Below are 19,460 nucleotides of genomic sequence, written 5' to 3' on the forward strand. Positions count from 1 at the left end.
AAAATTAACCAGGTGTGGTGGCACGTGCCCGTAATCCCAGCTACTCAGGAGGCTGAGGCAGGAGAATCGCTTGAACCTGGGAGGTGGAGGTTGCAGTGAGCCGAGATCACACCACTGCACTTTAGGCTGAGCAACAGAGCAAGACTCTGTCTCCAAAAAAATAAATAAAATAAAACAAATAAATAATAATAAAATAACACGTTTTTCCATATTTGAATATGTCTATATAAAATATTTTTCCATTGGTATAATTTCATGAGCATTCCTCACCTCAAACATTTTTTATATTTTTCAATGCTTACATTTTGCTACATCATGTTGCGTTATTGGATCTCTTTTGACTTTTTAAAAATATATTTGGCTCTTTTTGATAATGTTACATTGAATTTCTGCGTACATTTATACATGGCCAGATCTTTCCTGGGAAGGAATTAACCTGGTAATCAGTGCGTATGAACTTCTAGAATGGCTGTATCTAGACCCAACTAGATATTTCTTCGTATTTCCTAGAAATGAAATTCCTGGGTCAGAGTATGAGCAACCAGGTTCTTTGTGTGTTGCTTATTGATTGGTTTGAGTTGATCAATAAGGTTTTGCCCCTTGTCTGGTTTCTGTGTGGCAAAGATCTTTCCCCAGTTTATCATTTGGCTCTTATTTGTGGGGGTGTGTGTGGGTGTATGTCTGTGAGAGAGAGAGATAGAGAGGAGCAGCAAGTTTTTTTATTTTATCTGTGTGTGTGCTTTCTGATGAGGGAAACCTGGCGGCATTTATGAGCTGATGGAAAAGCCAGAAGAGAGAGCTCAGCTCCCTCAGACCCGGGAGAAGGAGGGACAGGTTAACAGGCTGAGGTCTCTGAGGACTGAGGAGGTGGGAGGATGCCGTGCTGCTCCCAAGGGACCTCCTGAGCTGGTGAGGACAGGAGGCAAGAGGGAGGGGCTGGGGGGGGACACTTGATGAATTGGCTTTGATCTTCCCCAGAGAGAGTTGGGGAAGGCCCCAGTCCCTCGGTGCTTCCTTCCTGGGAGGGAGCAGGTGTGAACACTCCCGTTGACGACTATGCAGGGAGGGGAGAGCCTAGTTCAGGGGGAGTCCATGCAGAGCCAGGTTCAAAGCAGGCTGTCCACATACAAACCACATGCCCTTGGGAATTGCTCTTCTCTCCGAGTCTCCGTTTCTTGTAGCTATTAGGAAGTGGCAGCTCTTTGAGTAAGTGCCCTTCCCTCTCCCATCCGCCGCCTTTGTCTTCCCTATGGACAGACCCTGGGGGTGCAGAAGCTTCCAGCTGTCCAGTTGGCCACAGGACTAGGGGAGCCCCTTCCCTTCCAGACCAGTGTCCACATACCCTCCCCTGTGCCAACACACCTTCCCCTGTGCCCACATTCTCACCCACCACAAGCCTACTCCAGCAGGAGCACCACAGCCTTCTGGGGTCATGATGAGCTGGCAGACAGGGAGCCAGGTGGACCAGCACATGAGAGCGAAACAGGAAGAGTGTCTGTCTTCACCTTCGCTGTTTGAAAGTCATTGTCCCAGATATAGGTATAGGACCCAGAGAGCCCCAATCATCTGTGACCATCATCTGTTCCTTCCCCTTCAGTTTGGGGTGGGCCTCTTTCCACTGAGCTCCCACTAGGTACCAGACACTGTTACCTGACCTTACCAGACCCTCTCAGCCACCATGCTCTGTTATTCTCGTTTTACAGACAAGGAGACTGAGTCTCAGAGTCAAGCGCCTCCTCTTGGCCACAGTGAGATTGAGCCGCTAGCCTGGTGCAACCCCAGGCGAATGAGGCTGAACTACAGGTAGACTCCTTTCCCCCAGCAAAGGGTGTTTGAACCCCACTCTGCCGCTGCCCAGCAGGTCTTGGTTTCCTCCGCACTTACACTGTAGTTAATCATAAGAGGACCTGCCACACGCGATGGTGAGGGATTAAGCAAGTCACAGCAGAAAACCACTTTGACTAGCGTCTGCACAGGGTCAGTGCTCAGAAAATACACGCCATTGTTATTATTAAACCACACAGCTCCAGGCCTGACAGTGAGCTTTTAATAAATGTTAACTCAACACTGGAGAAGCCTTCTCACCCCGTCAGCAGTGCAAGCAGAAACAACAATGAGATCACATTTGCCACTCACCCGAGTGGTGGAGAGGACGGTCATGCAGCCCACTCACCCTCCTATGCCCTGGGAGAGCCTGTGGTGAGGCAAGTGTGCCCTGAGCCTGGAGTAGGAGCGGGAGAGAGCAGGTTAGGGCTCCATATCTGAAGCTTTAAATTATATTTCCGAGGCCAGGTGCGGTGGCTCACACCTGTAATCCCAGCACTTTGGGAGGCTGAGACGAGTGGATCACCTGAGGTCGGGAGTTCAAGACAGCCTGAGCAACATGGAGAAACCCTATCTCTACTAAAAATACAAAATCAGCTGGGTGTGGTGGCGCATGCCTGTAATCCCAGCTACTTGGGAGGCTGAGGCAGGAGAATCGCTTAAACCCGGGAGGCAGAGGTTGTGGTGAGCCGAGATTGCGCCATTGCACTCCAGTCTGGGCAACAAGAGCAAAACTCCGTCTCAAAAAAAAAAAAAAAAAGGCCGGGCGCGGTGGCTCAAGCCTGTAATCCCAGCACTTTGGGAGGCCGAGACGGGCGGATCACGAGGTCAGGAGATCGAGACCATCCTGGCTAATATGGTGAAACCCCGTCTCTACTAAAAATACAAAAAACTAGCCGGGCGAGGTGGTGGGCGCCTGTAGTCCCAGCTACTCGGGAGGCTGAGGCAGGAGAATGGCGTAAACCCGGGAGGCGGAGCTTGCAGTGAGCTGAGATCTGGCCACTGCACTCCAGCCTGGGCGACAAAGCGAGACTCTGTCTCAAAAAAAAAAAAAAAAATTGTATCTTTCCAGCCAGGTGTGGTGGCTCACACCTATAATCCCAGCACTTTAGGAGGCTGAAGGGGGTGGATCGCTTGAGTCCAGGAGTTACCTTTTTTTTTTTCCAGTATAACTTTTGAGACAGGTTCTTGCTCTATTGTCTAGGGTGGAGTGCACTGGGGCAATCATGGCTCACTACAGCCTCAACCTTCCGGGCTCAAGCGATCCTCCCACCTCAGCCTCCTGAGTAGCTGGGACCACAGGCACCCTCCACCATTCCCTGCTAATTTTTTTATTCGATTTTTTGCAGAGAAGGAGTCTCATTATGTTGCCCAGGCTGGTCTGGAGCTCCTGGGCTCAAGTGATCCTCACGCCTCCACCTCCCAAAGTACTGGGATTACAGGCATGAGCCACCTTGCCCAGCCCTAAATTACATTTCCTTTAACCCACAGGGTTCTCTTCTAGGAACCAGTCCTATAGAAGCTATTAAGGACCTGCTCAAAGATATAAGTGATGGTTACCATGGTGTTGTTTATAAAAGCCAAAAAGATCAAAACCACATTTCTGGTGGTCAAGATAGGAAATGTATGAAAGGAAGGCAGAAACTGCCTTAAAATGGGATACAATGTTGCCTTGGAATTTATGGTGTGAGGGCTGTATTGCTTTCTTAGATCTCTAAGACATAAGTCACATTGTAGCACTCCCAAAATCATCCCAATCAAAAGGCAAGTCCTTCAGCAGCTCTCAAGGTCTCCCCCGCCCCACCCTGCACCTGGCCACCCCGTGGCCCACCCTCCCCTTATCTTTCTGACCTCCTCTCCTGGAAACCCCCAAGCCCACATACTCTGCTGTTTGCTCAGTCCTCAGCCACACTCGCCCCTGGATCTTTGCACTCCCTGGTCTTCCTCCTCCCTGAGTCACTTCCCCCAGGGCCCCACAGTGTGCTCCCTGGTTTCCTTCAGGCCTCAGCACAAATGTCCCCTTTTCAGAGTGGCATCCCCTAACCCAACTGTATGTAGTAGCCCCTGTCCCGCAGCCCATCTCCCCGAGTGCATTTTTCTCCTGGCACATTTTATCCCCTGATGTATTTCTTTATTTATTTTCTTTTTCTCTTTCCTTTTCTTTCCTTTCTTTCTTTTTTTTTTCCAGCCTGTAGTGCAGTGGCACCATCTTGGCTCACTGCAATCTACGCCTCCTGGGTTCAAGTGATTCTCCTGCCTCAGCCTCTCGAGTGGCTGGGATTACAGGCAAGCGCCACCACGCCCAGCTAATTTTTGTATTTTTAGTAGAGATGGCGTTTCACCATGTTGGCTAGGTTGATCTTTTTTTTTTTTTTTTTTTTTTTCTTGCTCTGTTGCCCAAACTGGTGTGCAGTGACGAAACCCTGGCTCAGTCTTCTGGGCGCAAGCAAACCATCCTCCCACCTCAGCCTCCCGAGTGGCTGGGACTACAGGCCATGCTAATTTTTGTATTTTTTTGAAGAAACGGGGTTCCACTGTGTTGCCTAGGCTGGTCTTGAACTCCTGGGCTCACCTTAGCCTTACAAAATTCTGGAATTACAGGAGGGAGCCACCATTCCTGCCATTTATTTATTTATTTATTTTTTTTTTTTTTTTTTTTTTTTTTTTTTTTTTTTTGAGACGGAGTCTCACTCTGTTGCCCAGTCTGGAGTGCAGTAGTATGAGCATAGCTCACTGCAGCCTCAGCCTTCTGGGCTCATGCAATCCTTCCACCTCAGCTTCCCGAGTAGCTGAGACTACCACACCTGGCTAATTGTTTTATTTTTATTTTTTGTAGTGATGTGGTCTCCCTATGTTGCCCAGGCTGATACTGAACTCTTGGCCTCAAGATTCTCCTGCCTCAGCCTCCCAAAGTGCTGGAATTACAGGCATGCTCCACTGTGCCTGGCCTCTGACTAATTTTTTTATTTTTATTTCTGTTTTTTGTAGAGATGAGGTCTTCCTGTGTTGCCCAGGCTGGTATTGAACTCTTGGCCTCAAGATCCTACCACCTTAGCCTCCCAAAGTGCTAGGATTACAGGTGTGAGCCACCTCGCCCAGCCAGCACCTGATGTCTGACTGTCTGCCTGTCTTTTTTTTTTTTTTTTTTTTTGATGGAGTTTCACTCTTGTTGCCCAGGCTGGAGTGCAATGGCACAGTCTTGGCTGACTGCAACCTCCACCTCCCTGAGTCTCATTCTCACAGAATTTCTCCTGAATCAGCCTCCTGAGTAGCTGGGATTACAGGCGCCCACCACCACACTTGGCTAATTTTTGTATTTTTAGTAGAGATGGGATTTCGCCATGTTGGCCAGGCTGGTCTTGAACTCCTAACCTCAGGTGATCCACCCACCTCGGCCTCCCAAAGTGCTGTGATTACAGGTGTGAGCCACCGCGCCCAGCCAGCACTTAATGTTTCTCTTCACTAATTTTCCCCTACTCGAATGTCAGCTCCATGAAGCCAAAGACAATCCTTCTCTTCCCTGCTATTCATATTCCCTGACCTTGGAGAGGGGCGGCCACCACATCGGCACCCAGGCACTTGTTGGATGAACGGTCTAGGTGCTAAGGGCAGTGCTGGGGACTTGTCTGGTTTCTTTCCAGGAGACTTCTTGCACGAGGTTGAGCAGAAACTCTCACCTGTGAGTTGTCACCTCCTGACTTCTTTAATTGTCTTCTGCACCCTTGGCCTTGACCCAAGGGGGCAGGTGGCACAGAGCTGCTCTAAGAGGTCAGTGACGTTGGCTCCTGATGGAATGGACAGAGGTGGTGCTAGCAGACCAGATTAGGAAGGTCTTTCTAGAAGGGTCCTAAGAGATTGTCTTTTCTTTTTTTTTTTTTTTTTTTTTTGAGACGGAGTCTCGCTCTGTCGCCCAGGCTGGAGTGCAGTGGCGCGATCTCGGCTCACTGCAAGCTCCGCCTCCCGGGTTTATGCCATTCTCCTGCCTCAGCCTCCCGAGTAGCTGGGACTACAGGCGCCCGCCACCTCGCCCAGCTAATTTTTTTGTATTTTTAGTAGAGACGGGGTTTCATTGTGTTAGCCAGGATGGTCTCGATCTCCTGACCTCGTGATCCGCCCGTCTCGGCCTCCCAAAGTGCTGGGATTACAGGCTTGAGCCACCGCGCCCGGCGAGATTGTCTTTTCTAAGCTCTTTATTTTACAGATGAAGAAGCTGAGGCTCAGAATTGAGGGGGAGGCTACAGAGCAGGATGTAGAAGAAAGAAGACAGGCCCTTTCTCAGGCAGTATCATTAGCAAAGATGGTTAATGACAAGAACACCCAGTAGGTGATGCTGGGGGAGCAGGGGGAGGATGAGCACTCTCTTTTGCTGCTATTTTTGTTGTAGTTGTTGTTTTTTTGAGACGGAGTCCCACTCTGTCGCCCAGGCTGGAGTGCAGTGGCATGATCTTAGCTCACTGCAACCTCTTCCTCCTGGGTTCAAGTGATTCTCCTGCCTCAGCTTCCCAAGTAGCTGGAATTACAGGCGTCCACCACCACACCCAGCTAATTTTTGTATTTTTAGTAGAGACGGGGTTTCACCATGTTGGCCAGCCTGGTCTTGAACTTCTGACCTCAAGTGATCCAGCCACCTGGGTCTCTCAAAGTGCTGGGATTACAGACATGAGTCACCACACCCGGCCTTGCTACTGGATATTTTTAATCTTTAAGACAGTAAAACAGGTGAAAGCGAAGCAACATGGGAACTTTCTTTCAAATAGAATGAACTCAGTACTCTTCTAACTCAGACCTAGATTTCTAGATGCCCTTTCCATGGGCATTGCATTTGCCAGGCAAGATTACCCCGTGAAGAACTTTCCCTGAGACTTGCATCTCTGGGATCTCTGTGCAAAGCGAGTGACCCAGTCAGAAAACACATCCACATCCAGGCAGCCTGGCACGACAGGATATCCCCATATGTGCATGTGCATGTGTCCAGAGTAAAGGTGTAGGAGCCCAGATTCAAGGTCACTTAGTACTTTCTGAACTGAGATAAAACCCAGTGGGGGGCGTTGTGGGGAATTTCACTCTGCCCCTGAGAAGCCAGCCCCACCCAGCCAGATCCAGCCTCCTGCGTAGAGCTAGAGTGACCCTGGGAGGGAAGGATGGCCTCAGGGAAGGAAGAAAGGCGCTCTTGGGACTGGCAAGTAGTCAGGTACTTTACCATGAAGAGCTAAAGGCATGTGACTTGATTTGTACCTTCAAATAATGAGGCAGCTGAAATTTGCATCGCATAGAGTTTATAGTTTGCAAAGGGCATTTCCCAGGATTAATTATCACATTTGATCCTGGCTTTGTGGGCAGGACTGGTATCATTTACTCATCCTTTCAAAAAATATGTATTGAGACCAGTCACGGTGGCTCATGCCTGTAATCCTAGCACTCTGGAAGGCCAAGATGGGCGGATCACTTGAGGTCAGGAGTTCGAGACCAGCCCGGCCAACATGGTGAAACTAAAAATACAAAAATTAGCTGGGCGTGGTGGTACTTGTCTGTAGTCCCAGCTACCCGGGAGGCTGAGGCAGGAGAATCTCTTGAACCCAGGAAGTGGAGGTTGTAGTGAGCCAAGATCATGCCACTGCATTCCAGCCTGGGCGACAGAGTGAGACTCGGTGGTGGGGAAAAAAAAAAAAAAGCAAAAAACAGAAAATATGTATTGAGCACTTACTATGTGGTAGGATCTGTGCTGGCCCCAGAGGAGACGACAGTGAGTAAAAGCAGCATTGGTCTGCCCATTTCCATGGTCTCGTTGCATCATTGTTTATTTAATCAGCCTCTTCAAGAAAGACCTTGGGTTGTTTCTAATCTTTTGCAACTGCAAACCTGTGACCTTGTGCAAATGTCACATTCATCTGTAGGATAAAGGCCCAGAGTGAGATAGACGTTGTTAAATTGTCCTCTGCAGCCGCTGAACACTGTTTTGTTGCCCACTGGCTGTGTATGAGCATGCCTGTTTGCTCACAGCCTTGCCAAAAGAATGTGTTAAGTGTTTTGGATTTTTGCTAATCTGATAGGTGAGAGATGCTATCTGAGTATGTCCATTTGCATTTCTCTACTTATAAAAAGATCCTTGCTCTAGCTGACTTGTTTAGAGGTCATATTTTGTATGTATGTGAATTGTCTTTGCCCCTTTTTTTTTTTTTTTTTTTTTTTTTTTTTTTTTTTTTTTTTGAGACGGAGTCTCGCGCTGTCACCCAGGCTGGAGTGCAGTGGCCGGATCTCAGCTCACTGCAAGCTCCGCCTCCCGGGTTCACGCCATTCTCCTGCCTCCGCCTCCCGAGTAGCTGGGACTACAGGCGTCCGCCACCTCGGCCGGCTAGTTTTTTGTATTTTTTAGTAGAGACGGGGTTTCACCGTGTTAACCAGGATGGTCTCGATCTCCTGACCTCGTGATCCGCCCGTCTCGGCCTCCCAAAGTGCTGGGATTACAGGCTTGAGCCACCGCGCCCGGCCTTTGCCCCTTTTTTTTTTGGGGAGCGTTGGTCTTCTTCCCTGAGCTTACTATTAGCGCCCAGGTATGAAACTGTGTATTCGTACTCTCTGGAGTATGAAGCTAGTTCCTGGCTTCTGTGTTAATCTGTATAATTTTGTTAAGGAAGTGTCCATTGATTTGTAATTTACTAAGTATTGGCTACTCTGTTAAATGTTTTTTGGAGTCACCAGGGATGATTTTTCTGCTTAGATCTATTTAATATGATGAATTATATTCATGATTTCCTAATTATATTGAACCATCCTTACATTCTTTGAATAAACCCCACTTGCATTCCTGAATCACCCCCATTTTTTATTTTTGTAATTTTTTGAGACAGAGTCTCATTGTATCGCCCAGGCTGGAATGCAGTCTGGTACAGTCTTGGCTCCCTGCAACCTGTGCCTCACAAGCTCAAGTGATTCTTGCGCCTGAGCCTCCTGAGTAGCTGAGATTACAGTTGTGCCCCACCACACCAGGCTAATTTTTGTATTTTTAGTTGAGATGGGTTTTTGCCACGTTGGCCAGGCTGGTCTCAAACTCCTGGCCTCAAGTAATCCACCTGCCTCAGCTTCCCAAACTGCTGGGATTACAGGCATGAGCCACCACACTTGGCCTCCTTTAATTTTAATGTGCTGCTGAATTCTATTTGGTTATATTTTATTTTGGATTTTTACAATAATATTCATAAGTGAAATTAGTCAGAAGGATATTCTGTGAAGCCGTTGTCAGGTTTTGGTTTAAGTATTTGCTTTATTTAAATTTTTTTTTGCCTGGCACAGTGGCTCATGACTGTAGTTCCAGCATTTTGGGAGGCCAAGGCAGGTGGGAGCCTAGGAGTTCAAGACCAGCCTGGGTAACATGGTGAAACCCCATCTCTACTAAAAATGAACCTGGTATGGTGGCATGTGCCTGTAGTCCCAGCTAGTCAGGAGGCTGAGGTGGGAGGGGCGTGTACTTGAGCCTGGAAAGTGGAGGCTGTAGTGAGCCATGATCATGCCACTGCATTCCAGCCTGGGTGAGAGCAGACCCTGTCTAAAAAAAAAAAATATATATATATATATATATATAAAATATATATATATATATATATATATATATAATATATATAATATATATAATATATATATAATATATATATATATTAAACTTTCCTTTCTATGTGTTGCTGTTTAACAGTTTAAACATTATCTGTTATTTCAGAGTTTTCCAGGATTCCCTCCCAAAATGTTTTGCCCTGGTGCTTTTGTTTTGTAATGGTAGTCCTTTTGTAATTCTGATTCTAATGTGGAAGTTCTCCTGTGTAGATTAGCTATGTCTTCTGGGATCCATTTGATTTATTATTTTTCTCCAGAAATTATTTTATTCAGGTTTTAAATGTTATTTGCTAAGTACTGTCTTATTTTTTAAAATAATTATCTGCTTATTTGGTTATTTTCCCATTTGGCATTTCCTAGTTTGTATGGGAAGCTTTCTCCCCACCCTCTTATCTTGATTAGGTTAGTTGGTGGTTGTACATTTTATTGGCTTTTTTTCCAACGAGCCAGCTTTTTACTTTATTTATTAGTTCTACTGCTTATTTCTTCCCTAATTTATTTCTTCTTTATTCCCTCCCTCCCTTCCTTCCTTCCTTCCTTCCTTCCTTTTCTTTCTCCCTCCCCTCCCCTCCCCTCCCCTCTCCTCCCCTCTCCTGTCTTCTCTCTTCTTGAAACAGGGTCTTGCAGTGTCATACAGGCTGGAGTGCAGTGGCACCATCATGACTCACTGCAGTCTTAACTTCCCAGGCTCAGGTGATCCTCCTGAGTAGCTGCACTGCAGGTACACACCACCACATCTGACTAAGTTTTTTTTATTTTTTGAGAGGGAGTTTAGCTTTTGTTGCCCAGGCTAGAGTGCAATGACATGATCTTGGCTAACTGCAACCTCCACGTCCTGGGTTCAAGTGATTCTCCTGCCTCAGCCTCCCAAGCAGCTGGGATTACAGGCATGCGCCACCACACCCAGCTAAGTTTGTATTTTTAGTAGAGACGGGGTTTTTCCATGTTGGTCAGGCTGGTCTTGAACTCCTGACTTCAGGTGATCTGCCCAGCTCAGCCTCCCAAAGTCCTGGGATTACAGGCGTGAGCCACCGCACCCAGCCTTTTTTTTTTTTTTTTTTTTTTTTTTCCCTATAGTGACAAGGTCTCACTGTGGTTCCCAGGGTCTCAAACTCCTGGGCTCAAATGATCCTCCCACCCCAGCCTCCCAAAATGCTGAGATTACAGACAGGAGCCACCATGACCAGCCATTGTTTCTGTTTTTCATTTTGTGGTTCTTTTTCTAACATTTTTAAACCGGTGCTTTATTTATTTTTATCCTTTCTGTTTTAATTGTTATATACACTGGTGGCTAAAAATATTCTGATCATTTGCAAATATTCATACATCTGCTGTGGCTGTATCCTGTAGATATGGATACTTGGTGTTTTGGTATTTATTGTTGTTGGTGGTGGTGTTACATTTTGAGATAGAGTCTCAGTCACTCAGGGTAGAATACAATGATGCAATCTTGGCTCACTGCAACCTCCGACTCCTGGGTTCAAGCAATTCTCGTGCCTCAGCCTTCTGAGGTAGCTGGGACTAGATGCGTGTGCCACCATGCCTGGCTAATTTTTTGTACTTTTAGTAGAGACCAAGTTTCACCACGTTGGCCAGGCTGGTCTCAAACTCCTGTCCTTAACTGATCCCCTGCCTCAGCCTCACAAAGTGCTGGGATTACAGGCGTGAGCCACCACACCCAGCCTGGTGTTTTTATTATTTTTATTTGCTAGAAATCCCATATATTCAATTTTTTAAAAATTTCCTGATTTTTAAATTAATTTCTAGTGATATTGCCTCATAACCGTACATTTTAAAAATATTTTTTGGATGTTATTGACATTTTCTTTGGACTGAATATGGTCAGATTTCATGATTGTTCCATCAGCTCAGCTCTTAAAAAGAAAGCACATTATCTATCACTATGGTAGAGAGTTTGAAATATTATAGTACGTTACTGATTATCTTATTTCAGTCTTCTGAATTCTTATTTCTGTTTATGCTACTTAACATTTCTTGGACTGAAAGTGGTAAAATCTCGGCCGGGCGTGGTGGCTCAAGCCTGTAATCCCAGCACTTTGGGAGGCCGAGGCGGGCGGATCACGAGGTCAGGAGATGGAGACCATCCTGGCTAACCCAGTGAAACTCCGTCTCTACTAAAAAATACAAAAAAACTAGCCGGGCGAGGTGGCAGGCGCCTGTAGTCCCAGCTGCTCGGGAGGCTGAGGCAGGAGAATGGCGTGAACCCGGGAGGCGGAGCTTGCAGTGAGCTGAGATCCGGCCACTGCACTCCAGCCTGGGCGACAGAGCGAGACTCGGTCTCAAAAAAGAAAAAAAAAAAAAAACTGGTAAAATCTCTTATTAGTGTTTTGATATTATTTATCCTAGTAGCTCTGTAATTTTTCTATTCTGAAAATTGTAGCAGTATTATTTGATACATTGTAAATTATACCGTTAGCATAATAAATTGCCCTTTGGCTCATTTAGTGATGTTTGTTGTGATTTTGCATCATTTTATATTGAGATTATTGCCCCAGCATTTTGTTTGCATTTGCTTTTATATCTTTGCTTTTTTCTTTCTTTTTTTTTGAGACAGAATCTCTTTCGCCCAGGCTAGAGTGTAGTGGTACCATCTCAGCTCGCTGCAACTTCTACCTGCTGGGTTCAAGTGATTCTCCTGCCTTAGCCTCCCAAGTAGCTGGGATTACAGGCACGCGCCACCACGCCCAGCTAATTTTTTGTATTTTTAGTAGAGAGAGGGTTTCGCCCTATTGGCCAAGCTGGTCTTGAACTCCTGACCTCAAGTGATCCACCTGCCTCGGCCTCCCAAAGTGCTGGGATTACAGGCATGAGTCATTGCGCCCAGCCTTGTGGCAATATTTTCATAGTGAATTTTCTTTATATATAAGCGAGTGTTTGTGCTCCTCACCCCCGTTTCCATTTTGTTTTATACCTTTAAATTTTTTTCCATATTTGAATTAGTTGAATTTTCCTGGAGTGGCAATTAACAGGAGGTTTTGGTGGAAATTGGGAGAGGAGCCAGGACAATTCTTTGGGTTTCTCTGGTGAAAGGCTCCCTCCTCTGTTGCCATGGTAATGGGCTGTGCTTTTAAAATATGGCCTTTCTCTGTATCCACTCCTTTTTCACCTCCAGAACCTAACCTGTCTCAAGAGGTCACCTGCCTCCAGCCCTGAGTACTCCCAGTTCTTTCTGGCTGTGGCTCCTGCCTTCTGCCATCTCCCTTTTAGAAGTGGCCTTTTCTGGGGTCCTCCACGCCTGAGCGCACCCCCTGCCGTCCCCCACCGCCTGCGCCATTGCCATGTCTGCTGCTCGCGGGTGCTTTGGGCCACACTCACCTGTGGTTAGGAGTTTGTGGGTTTTCCCTGCCTCTTAGTTGCTTTGTATAATTTGGTAGAAGAGGGAAAGTTCAGAACTAAGCTGCTGCCTTATTCCTCCTGGAATGAAGTCCACCTCCCTGAGTTTTCTGTTTGTGGCGCCCACGCAGAGAGCAAGGCCGCCTGCTTGATTCCCGGCTTCTGAGGCGTTAAAGCCTTGGGAGGAAGAATATTTTGTAACCTCTGCTCTGAAAAGAGCCCTTCTGCCCTTTTTTTTTTTTTTTTTTTTTTTTTTGGAGACAGAGTCTCGCTCTGTCGCCCAGGCTGGAGTACAGTGGCGCGATCTCCGCTCACTGCAAGCTCCGCCTCCTGGGTTCCCGCCATTCTCCTGCTTCAGCCTCCTGAGTAGCTGGGGCTACAGGCACCGGCCACCACGCCCGGCTAATTTTTTTGTATTTTTAGTAGAGATGGGGTTTCCCAGTGTTCGCCAGGTTGGTCTCGATCTCCTGACCTCGTGATCCGCCCACCTTGGCCTCCCAAAGTGCTGGGATTACAGACGTGAGCCACTGGGCCCGGCCCCTTCTGCCCTTCTTACAAACAACAGCTCTTTTTTTGAGGGGGGGTGTCCAGAGTCTCACTCTGTTGCCCAGGCTGGAGTGCAGTGGCGCAAACTTGGCTCACTGCAATCTCCGCCTCCTGGGTTTAAGCGGTTCTCCTGCCTCAGCCTCCCGAGCAGCTAGGACTACAGAAGTGCACCACCATACCTGGCTGATTTTTTGTTTTTCTTTTTTTGAGACAAAGTTTTTTTGCTCTTGTTGCCCAGGCTGGAGTGCAGTGGCGCAGTCTCAGCTCACCACAACCTCCACCTCCCGGGTTCAAGTGGTTCTCCTGCCTCAGCCTCCCGAGTAGCTGGGAGTACAGACCTGCACCACCATGCCCGGCTAATTTAATTTTTGTATTTTTTAGTAGAGACAGAGTTTCACCATATTGGACAGGCTAGTCTTGAACTCCTGACCTCGTGATCTGCCCACCTTGGCCCCCAAAGTGCTGGGATTACAAGCATGAGCCACCGTGCCCGGCCACAAACAGTCCTTCTTATGACAATACTTCCTCCTAAAAACTGTCATTCTTACTTCTTGGGTAGAAACATTGTATGTATTTGTGCCCTGGAAGACTGTGGGGGCTAGGGGTGGGGAACAGGACACTGGGTCCTCCAAGCACGGTTTGGAAGGGCATTGAGTTTTCACACCAAGAGGGGTCTGAGTTCCAAGACCAAGGAGTCCACCCCCTCCTTTGATGGACAAAGCAGTGAAGGTCCAGGGAGGGGCAGAGGTGGGTCCAAGGTCACGTTGCCAAATCTTAGCAGGTGGGGAAGCTGTCAGGCAGGGCCTGGGTTTGAATTCTGTACTCCGTGCTGTTTCTTGGCTCTGTGGCCTTCCACCCCAGATCCCTCAGGGTTCTTGGCGCCTCAGGTCTGTGCTAAGGTGTTACTTATCACATGTAGGTTAGCAGCAGGTGCTCACGCGTCCCCCCAAGGTTAGAGCATTTGGTTAGCCTGCACCTGCCCCGCCCCCTCCCCCCGCCACTGTGCAGAAGGGAATCCGAGGCCCAAAACGGAAAGTAACCTGTCTAAGGTCACACGACAAGTCATATTCCCGACCTCACTGGTGAGTGGGCCGAGGTCAGCTTCCTAGTTCTGCACTTTCAGAGTTTTCAAAACACTCCTTATTGCAGGCCGGGCATGGTGGTTCACGCCTGTAATCCCACCACTTTGGGAGGCTGAGGCCAGTGGATCACAATGTCAGCAGTTCAAGACCAGCCTGGCCAAGATGGTGAAACCCCATCTCTACTAAAAATACAAAAATTAGCCAGATGCGGTGGCAGGTGCCTGTAGTCCCAGCTATTCGGGAGGCTGAGGCAGGAGAATCACTTGAACCCAGGAGGCAGAGCTTGCAGTAAGCTGAGATCATGCCACTGCACTCCAGCCTGGGCAACAGAGCAAGACTCCGTCTCAAAAACAACAACAAACAAACAAAAACGCTCGTTATTTATTTAACACATGTGGCTGAACCCTAGGCTGGGCTAGTCTCTGCCCCCAAGGCATTGACAGCCTGGTGGGGACAGCACACACACACACACACACACACACACACACACACACACACACACACAGTAGGGCAGCACGCACACACACACACACACGCACGCACACAGTGGGGCAGCACACACAGTGGGACAGCATGTTCACACACACACACACAGCAGGGGAGCATGTGCCAGCCAAGGCTGCAGCGTGGAGAGCAGGGGTGCTGCGGCCAGCAGACCACACTGTAATGTACCCCGGCCTGAGTACCACTGTGGCCCCTTAACTATTCTGAAAGTTAAACAAGGGAGCAGGGCTGGGATTGGCTGGAGTAATCCCTGCATCCCTTACTGGGAGTCAGGCTGAGCTAAGACAGCCTGCCGAGCCCATTGTTTGGGCCAGGACCTCCTGACTCCACCAGGTGCGTCCTCAGCAAGTGGAGGAACCCAATCCGGCGGGCATTTCACCTTTTCTGCATGAAGGCTCCTGACCCTTTGTCTCCCACTACGTCCCCTCCCCAAAACCACCCAGTTCCAGTGAGTCCAGGTGTCCTCTTCCCGGCAAGCGGGCTCCCATGCCAGTTGGGGGTAAAGAGTGTGTTCCAGCCGGACACAGCGGCTCACGCCTGTAATCCCAGCACTTTGGGAGGCTGAAGTGGGCAGATCACCCGAGGTAAGGAGTTCCAGAACATCCTGGCGAACATGGCGAAACCCCATCTCAACTAAAAATACAAAAAAATTAGCCCGACGTGGTGGCACATGCCGGTAGTCCCAGCTACTTGGGAGACTGAGGCAAGAGAATTTCTTGAACCCAGGTAGCGGAAGTTGGCAGTGAGCCGAGATCGCACCACTGCACTCCAGCCTGGGCGACAGAGCAAGACTCCATCTCTTAAAAAAAAAAAAAAATCCCTCTCCTCTGGTGGGGGAGCCCCTTTTTCTGGTGAGGTCACAAGTCCTCAACAGTGGCCGCGCATCTAGGTGCCTTCAGTCCTGTGAGTCTGGCCCTGGCCCTCTCTATCTCCTGCCATTGCAGCCCCACCCCTGATACGATGTTGTGGGGTCAGAGACCAAGAAAGGCATCCTGGTGTCCGCTGAGGGGGATGAGGAGGGAGAAAGGAGAGAGAGAGAGACCAACCTGGAGTGGCAGGAGTGAGAGAAAGAGCGGAGGGACTAGGAGTTCTGGGGAGAAAAAGCAGGAAGAAGACACAGATCAGGGGGATGAGACATTCATTGACTGACTGAGGAGGTCATCAGAAGGTTCCATCATTGACTTCTAGGTTCTCCTTTCCTCTTGGGTGGGCTGTGCAGGGTGGGATCCACGTGTCGTGACAGTGTCGTGTGGGTCTCTGTCTCCTTCCCTTGACTCTGCTTGCCTCAGGGCTGGCTTCATTCCCAGGCAGCCTCTGCCCGGACGGTTCCTGGCTCACACCTAGTGACCCTATGGGAAGCACATACCTCTGCTTGGCCCGGACTGCATTCTGGGTGCCTCAGCCTGACCACTGCGGCCAGGGGAATGTGGTACTATCATTAGCCGGACCTGAGTCAGTGCTCACGGCAACAGCCAGGGAGCGGGGCCCCCAGGCAGGGGTGGCTTCCCACAGGACAGCAGGTGTTCTCAGGAGGATGAATGGGTGCGGGGTAGGTAAACCTAGATGACCCCTCTGCCTCCACTACAGAACAGCGGCGCATGTGACTTTGCTCTTTCCTCTCCTGCTGCGGCGGGAGCCTTCTCCACGGAGCTGCCATGTTAGTGATGTTCAAAGCCACGTGTGACCTTAGGGTCATGGGGACCCTGGAGAAGGTAGTATGAGAAGTTTCCTTTCTACCTCACCCTGGCCAGGGTTCTACCTCGGGCTCCTGTCTAAGTCTGGGACCCAGCTGAGACCTGACCACACTTAATCCCCACAGCAACCTGTGACCTGAACCAAGGTTCAGAGAGGTGGCCTGTCTTGTGGGCACGTGGCAGGGCCAGGAAGGAAGCTCAGGATGTTGGTGTGGGCCTTTGTCCTCCAGGCCTGGCCACATAAAGTCCTGCTCAGGAAGGAAGCCGTGAGGCAATGAGCTGGGAGACGCTGGGGGAGAAGCCCACCTTGGTCCCTGTCTGACCAGGCAAGGGTGGAGGTGGATGGGGAGGGGACCCAATTTGGCTCCACTAGAGGCCAGTGTGACCGTGGGACAGGGATGGCAGGCTCTGACGGTCCAGTTGGTGACAGCTGTGGGACTGGGAGCATGATAAAGAACATGCTACGTCCTGGCTGCATGTCCCTGCTTCCTGACCTTAAACACTATCCTGAGTGGCCCCTCCCTCCCAGCCCCATCACAGACACCCACCAGTTCCCCTGCCAGAGGAAAGGCCTATGACACAATGGCCGTGGCCACATCTGTTGAGGGCCTGCTCCGTAGGCTGGGCCCTGGAGATGCATTGCCTCCCTCCATCCCTCCAAAGTGGAGTTAATCCCATTTTGTGGGCAGAGAGAGACTAAGGTTCAGAGAACGAGCATGGCCTGACTGCAGTCACATGGCTGGTGACACAGTAGGAACCCCTGTGTGACCCTGGCGCTGGTGTCTTTCACCTCAGAGGTCTGGGGTCACAATCACAAGTCAGCAGGGGTGGCTACACCCCAGCCTGGCCATGCACAGGGGCCAGCTCCTTATCTGGAGGCTTGGAAGCCACGGCAGGATCCAGCCATGGTCACTGATGCGCCCCCCTTGGCCATTCCTGGGCCTGTTTATCCCCATATCCCACCGTGGCTTTGCTCCTGAAGTTCCAGTTCCTGGGCCCTCCTGTTGAGACCCCAAGAACATGAGAAGAGCGGAAATAGCCTCTGGCTCTCCTGGAAGGCCACTCCCCATCTCATCGGTGTCTGTTGAGCTCCTGCTGTCCGCTAAACCTGCGTCAGCACCAGGAACAGAATGAGAGCGAGGAGCCCCCGCCCGTGAGGACTGAGATCACCGAAAACACACACAATCATTTCCAGGGGATGAGGGCTGCGCTGGGCGCGGTGGCTCCATCTGGTCCCACCACTGAGCCCTGGAGCCCCCGTCTCCTGGGTGGATTGCTCCCTACCTCAGGAACAGCCCATCTCCAGTGACCCACTGTGGGCCAGTGTTGGTGTAGGCCCCTGGGTTAGTCGGGGTTCTCCAAATAAACAGAACCAGTCGATGAGAAGATGAAATAAGACGTCTCAGCTCAGCAGTGAGGCAGGAGAACAGGGGCACATTCCTCCGTCCTCAGCCTTTCCTTCTACTCAGGCCCTCGAGGGTTGAGGGGCCACCCACACTGGGGGCCATCTGCTTCCCGAGTCCGCTACTCGAATGCTAATCTCATCCGGAAACACCCCCAGACACACCCAGGAGTAGTGTTTAATTGGGGCACCCTGTGGCCTGGTCAAGTTGACACATGAAATTAACCATCATAGCCCTGACTCTGGTTTGGAATAAACATCTCTGAAGGCCAGCCCAGCTACAGCACTCCCCGGGGACTGGCCGAGGCCTCTGTGGTGACGACAGCCTCACGGCTCAGCCTTTCCCTCTGCGCAGTTGTGCGGCCCTTGCCCTCACGGGGACCCAGAGCCCTCCCCAGGCCCTGCATGGGCTCTCCAAGTCCTCAGTGAGCTCCCTGGGCCAGGTCCATGACCAAGGAAAGGAAATGTTGAGGGACGTGACCAAGAGTCACAGGAGGGTCATGGTCACTCACGCCAAGGGGCAAGAAAGAATTCAGGGCGAGTCTGCAGTGCAAAGTGAAAGCAAGTTTATTACGAAAGTAAAGGGGCCAGGCGCAGTGTCTCACGCCTGTAATCCCAGCACTTTGGGAGGCCGAGGTGGGCGGATCACGAGGTCAGGAATTCAAGACTAGCCTGGCCAACATGGTGAAACCCCATCTCTACTAAAAATACAAAAAATTAGCCGAGCATGGTGGCACACACCTGTAATCCCAGCTACTCAGGAGGCTGAGGCAGGAGAATTGCGTGAAGCCAGGAGGCGGAAGTTGCAGTGAACCGAGATTGGGCCATTACACTTCAGCCTGGGCGACAGGGCAAGACTCTGTCACACACACACACAAAAAAAACGGAAAGGAATAAAAGAATGGTTATGCCATAGAGCAGCCCCTAGGGCTGCTGATTACCAATTTTTATGGTTATGTCTTGATGATATGCTAAACAAGGGGTGGATGATTCATACCTCCCCTTTTTAGACCACATAGGGTAACTTCCTGACATTGCCACGGCATTTGTAAACTGTCATGGTGCTGGTGGGAGACTAGTAGAGAGGACGACCAGAGGTCAGTCTCATGGCCATTTTGGTTTTGGTGGGTTTTGGCCGGCTTCTCTACTGCAACCTGTTTTATCAGCAAGGTCTTTATGACCTGTTTTGTGCTGAACTCCTATCTCGCCCTGTGACTTACAATGCCTTAACTGTCTGGGAATGCAGCCCAGTAGGTGTCAGCCTCATTTTACTCACCTCCTATTTAAGATGGTGTTGGTCTGGCTCACACGCTTCTGACACCTTTTTCCCTCTTGGGGCCTCTGTGTTCCCGTCAGGACATCGGAATCTCCAAGGGCACAACCCTGGTGCTCTGGGAGCCTCTCTGTCAGCACTCAGCCTGGATGGAGGGCTCAGTGCGGACTCCATTT

At 49.7% G+C, this 19,460-nt stretch overlaps 6 protein-coding genes across 28 annotated transcripts in view; 4 read left to right on the forward strand and 2 right to left on the reverse strand.

Moving 5' to 3' along the window:
- The window catches only part of MPPED1 (metallophosphoesterase domain containing 1), an 822,621-nt gene that overhangs the window by 801,916 nt on the left and 1,245 nt on the right, over positions 1 to 19,460 (reverse strand). The window lies entirely within an intron of this gene.
- Positions 1 to 19,460, reverse strand: part of TSPO (translocator protein) — a 677,237-nt gene that overhangs the window by 451,589 nt on the left and 206,188 nt on the right. The window lies entirely within an intron of this gene.
- LOC126963616 (NADH-cytochrome b5 reductase 3) overlaps positions 1 to 19,460 on the forward strand; it is a 414,164-nt gene that overhangs the window by 308,658 nt on the left and 86,046 nt on the right. Inside the window, exon 1 of one of the 20 annotated variants that reach the window (XM_050805944.1) lies at positions 923 to 944. The exons of 17 other annotated variants lie outside the window; for them this stretch is intronic. The gene's annotated coding sequence lies outside the window, so the exon portion shown is untranslated. Of the gene's footprint in view, positions 1 to 922; positions 945 to 13,363; positions 13,368 to 16,461; positions 16,466 to 19,460 lie in introns of those variants that run through there. 2 more of the 20 variants (XM_050805951.1, XM_050805959.1) reach the window with 2 other exon arrangements.
- A4GALT (alpha 1,4-galactosyltransferase (P blood group)) overlaps positions 1 to 19,460 on the forward strand; it is a 29,148-nt gene that overhangs the window by 2,461 nt on the left and 7,227 nt on the right. The window lies entirely within an intron of this gene.
- The window catches only part of LOC126963638 (ribosomal RNA-processing protein 7 homolog A), a 198,025-nt gene continuing 191,928 nt past the window's right edge, over positions 13,364 to 19,460 (forward strand). Inside the window, exon 1 of the mRNA XM_050806026.1 lies at positions 13,364 to 13,367. The gene's annotated coding sequence lies outside the window, so the exon portion shown is untranslated. The remainder of the gene's footprint in view (positions 13,368 to 19,460) is intronic.
- Positions 16,479 to 19,460, forward strand: part of LOC126964031 (ribosomal RNA-processing protein 7 homolog A-like) — a 141,675-nt gene continuing 138,693 nt past the window's right edge. The window contains exons 1-2 of the mRNA XM_050806894.1: positions 16,479 to 16,572; positions 16,936 to 16,957. Of these exons, the coding sequence (XP_050662851.1) occupies positions 16,479 to 16,572; positions 16,936 to 16,957 (116 nt within the window). The remainder of the gene's footprint in view (positions 16,573 to 16,935; positions 16,958 to 19,460) is intronic.

The sequence above is a fragment of the Macaca thibetana genome, chromosome 10 (assembly GCF_024542745.1).
Source record: "Macaca thibetana thibetana isolate TM-01 chromosome 10, ASM2454274v1, whole genome shotgun sequence".
Taxonomy (NCBI): domain Eukaryota; kingdom Metazoa; phylum Chordata; class Mammalia; order Primates; family Cercopithecidae; genus Macaca; species Macaca thibetana.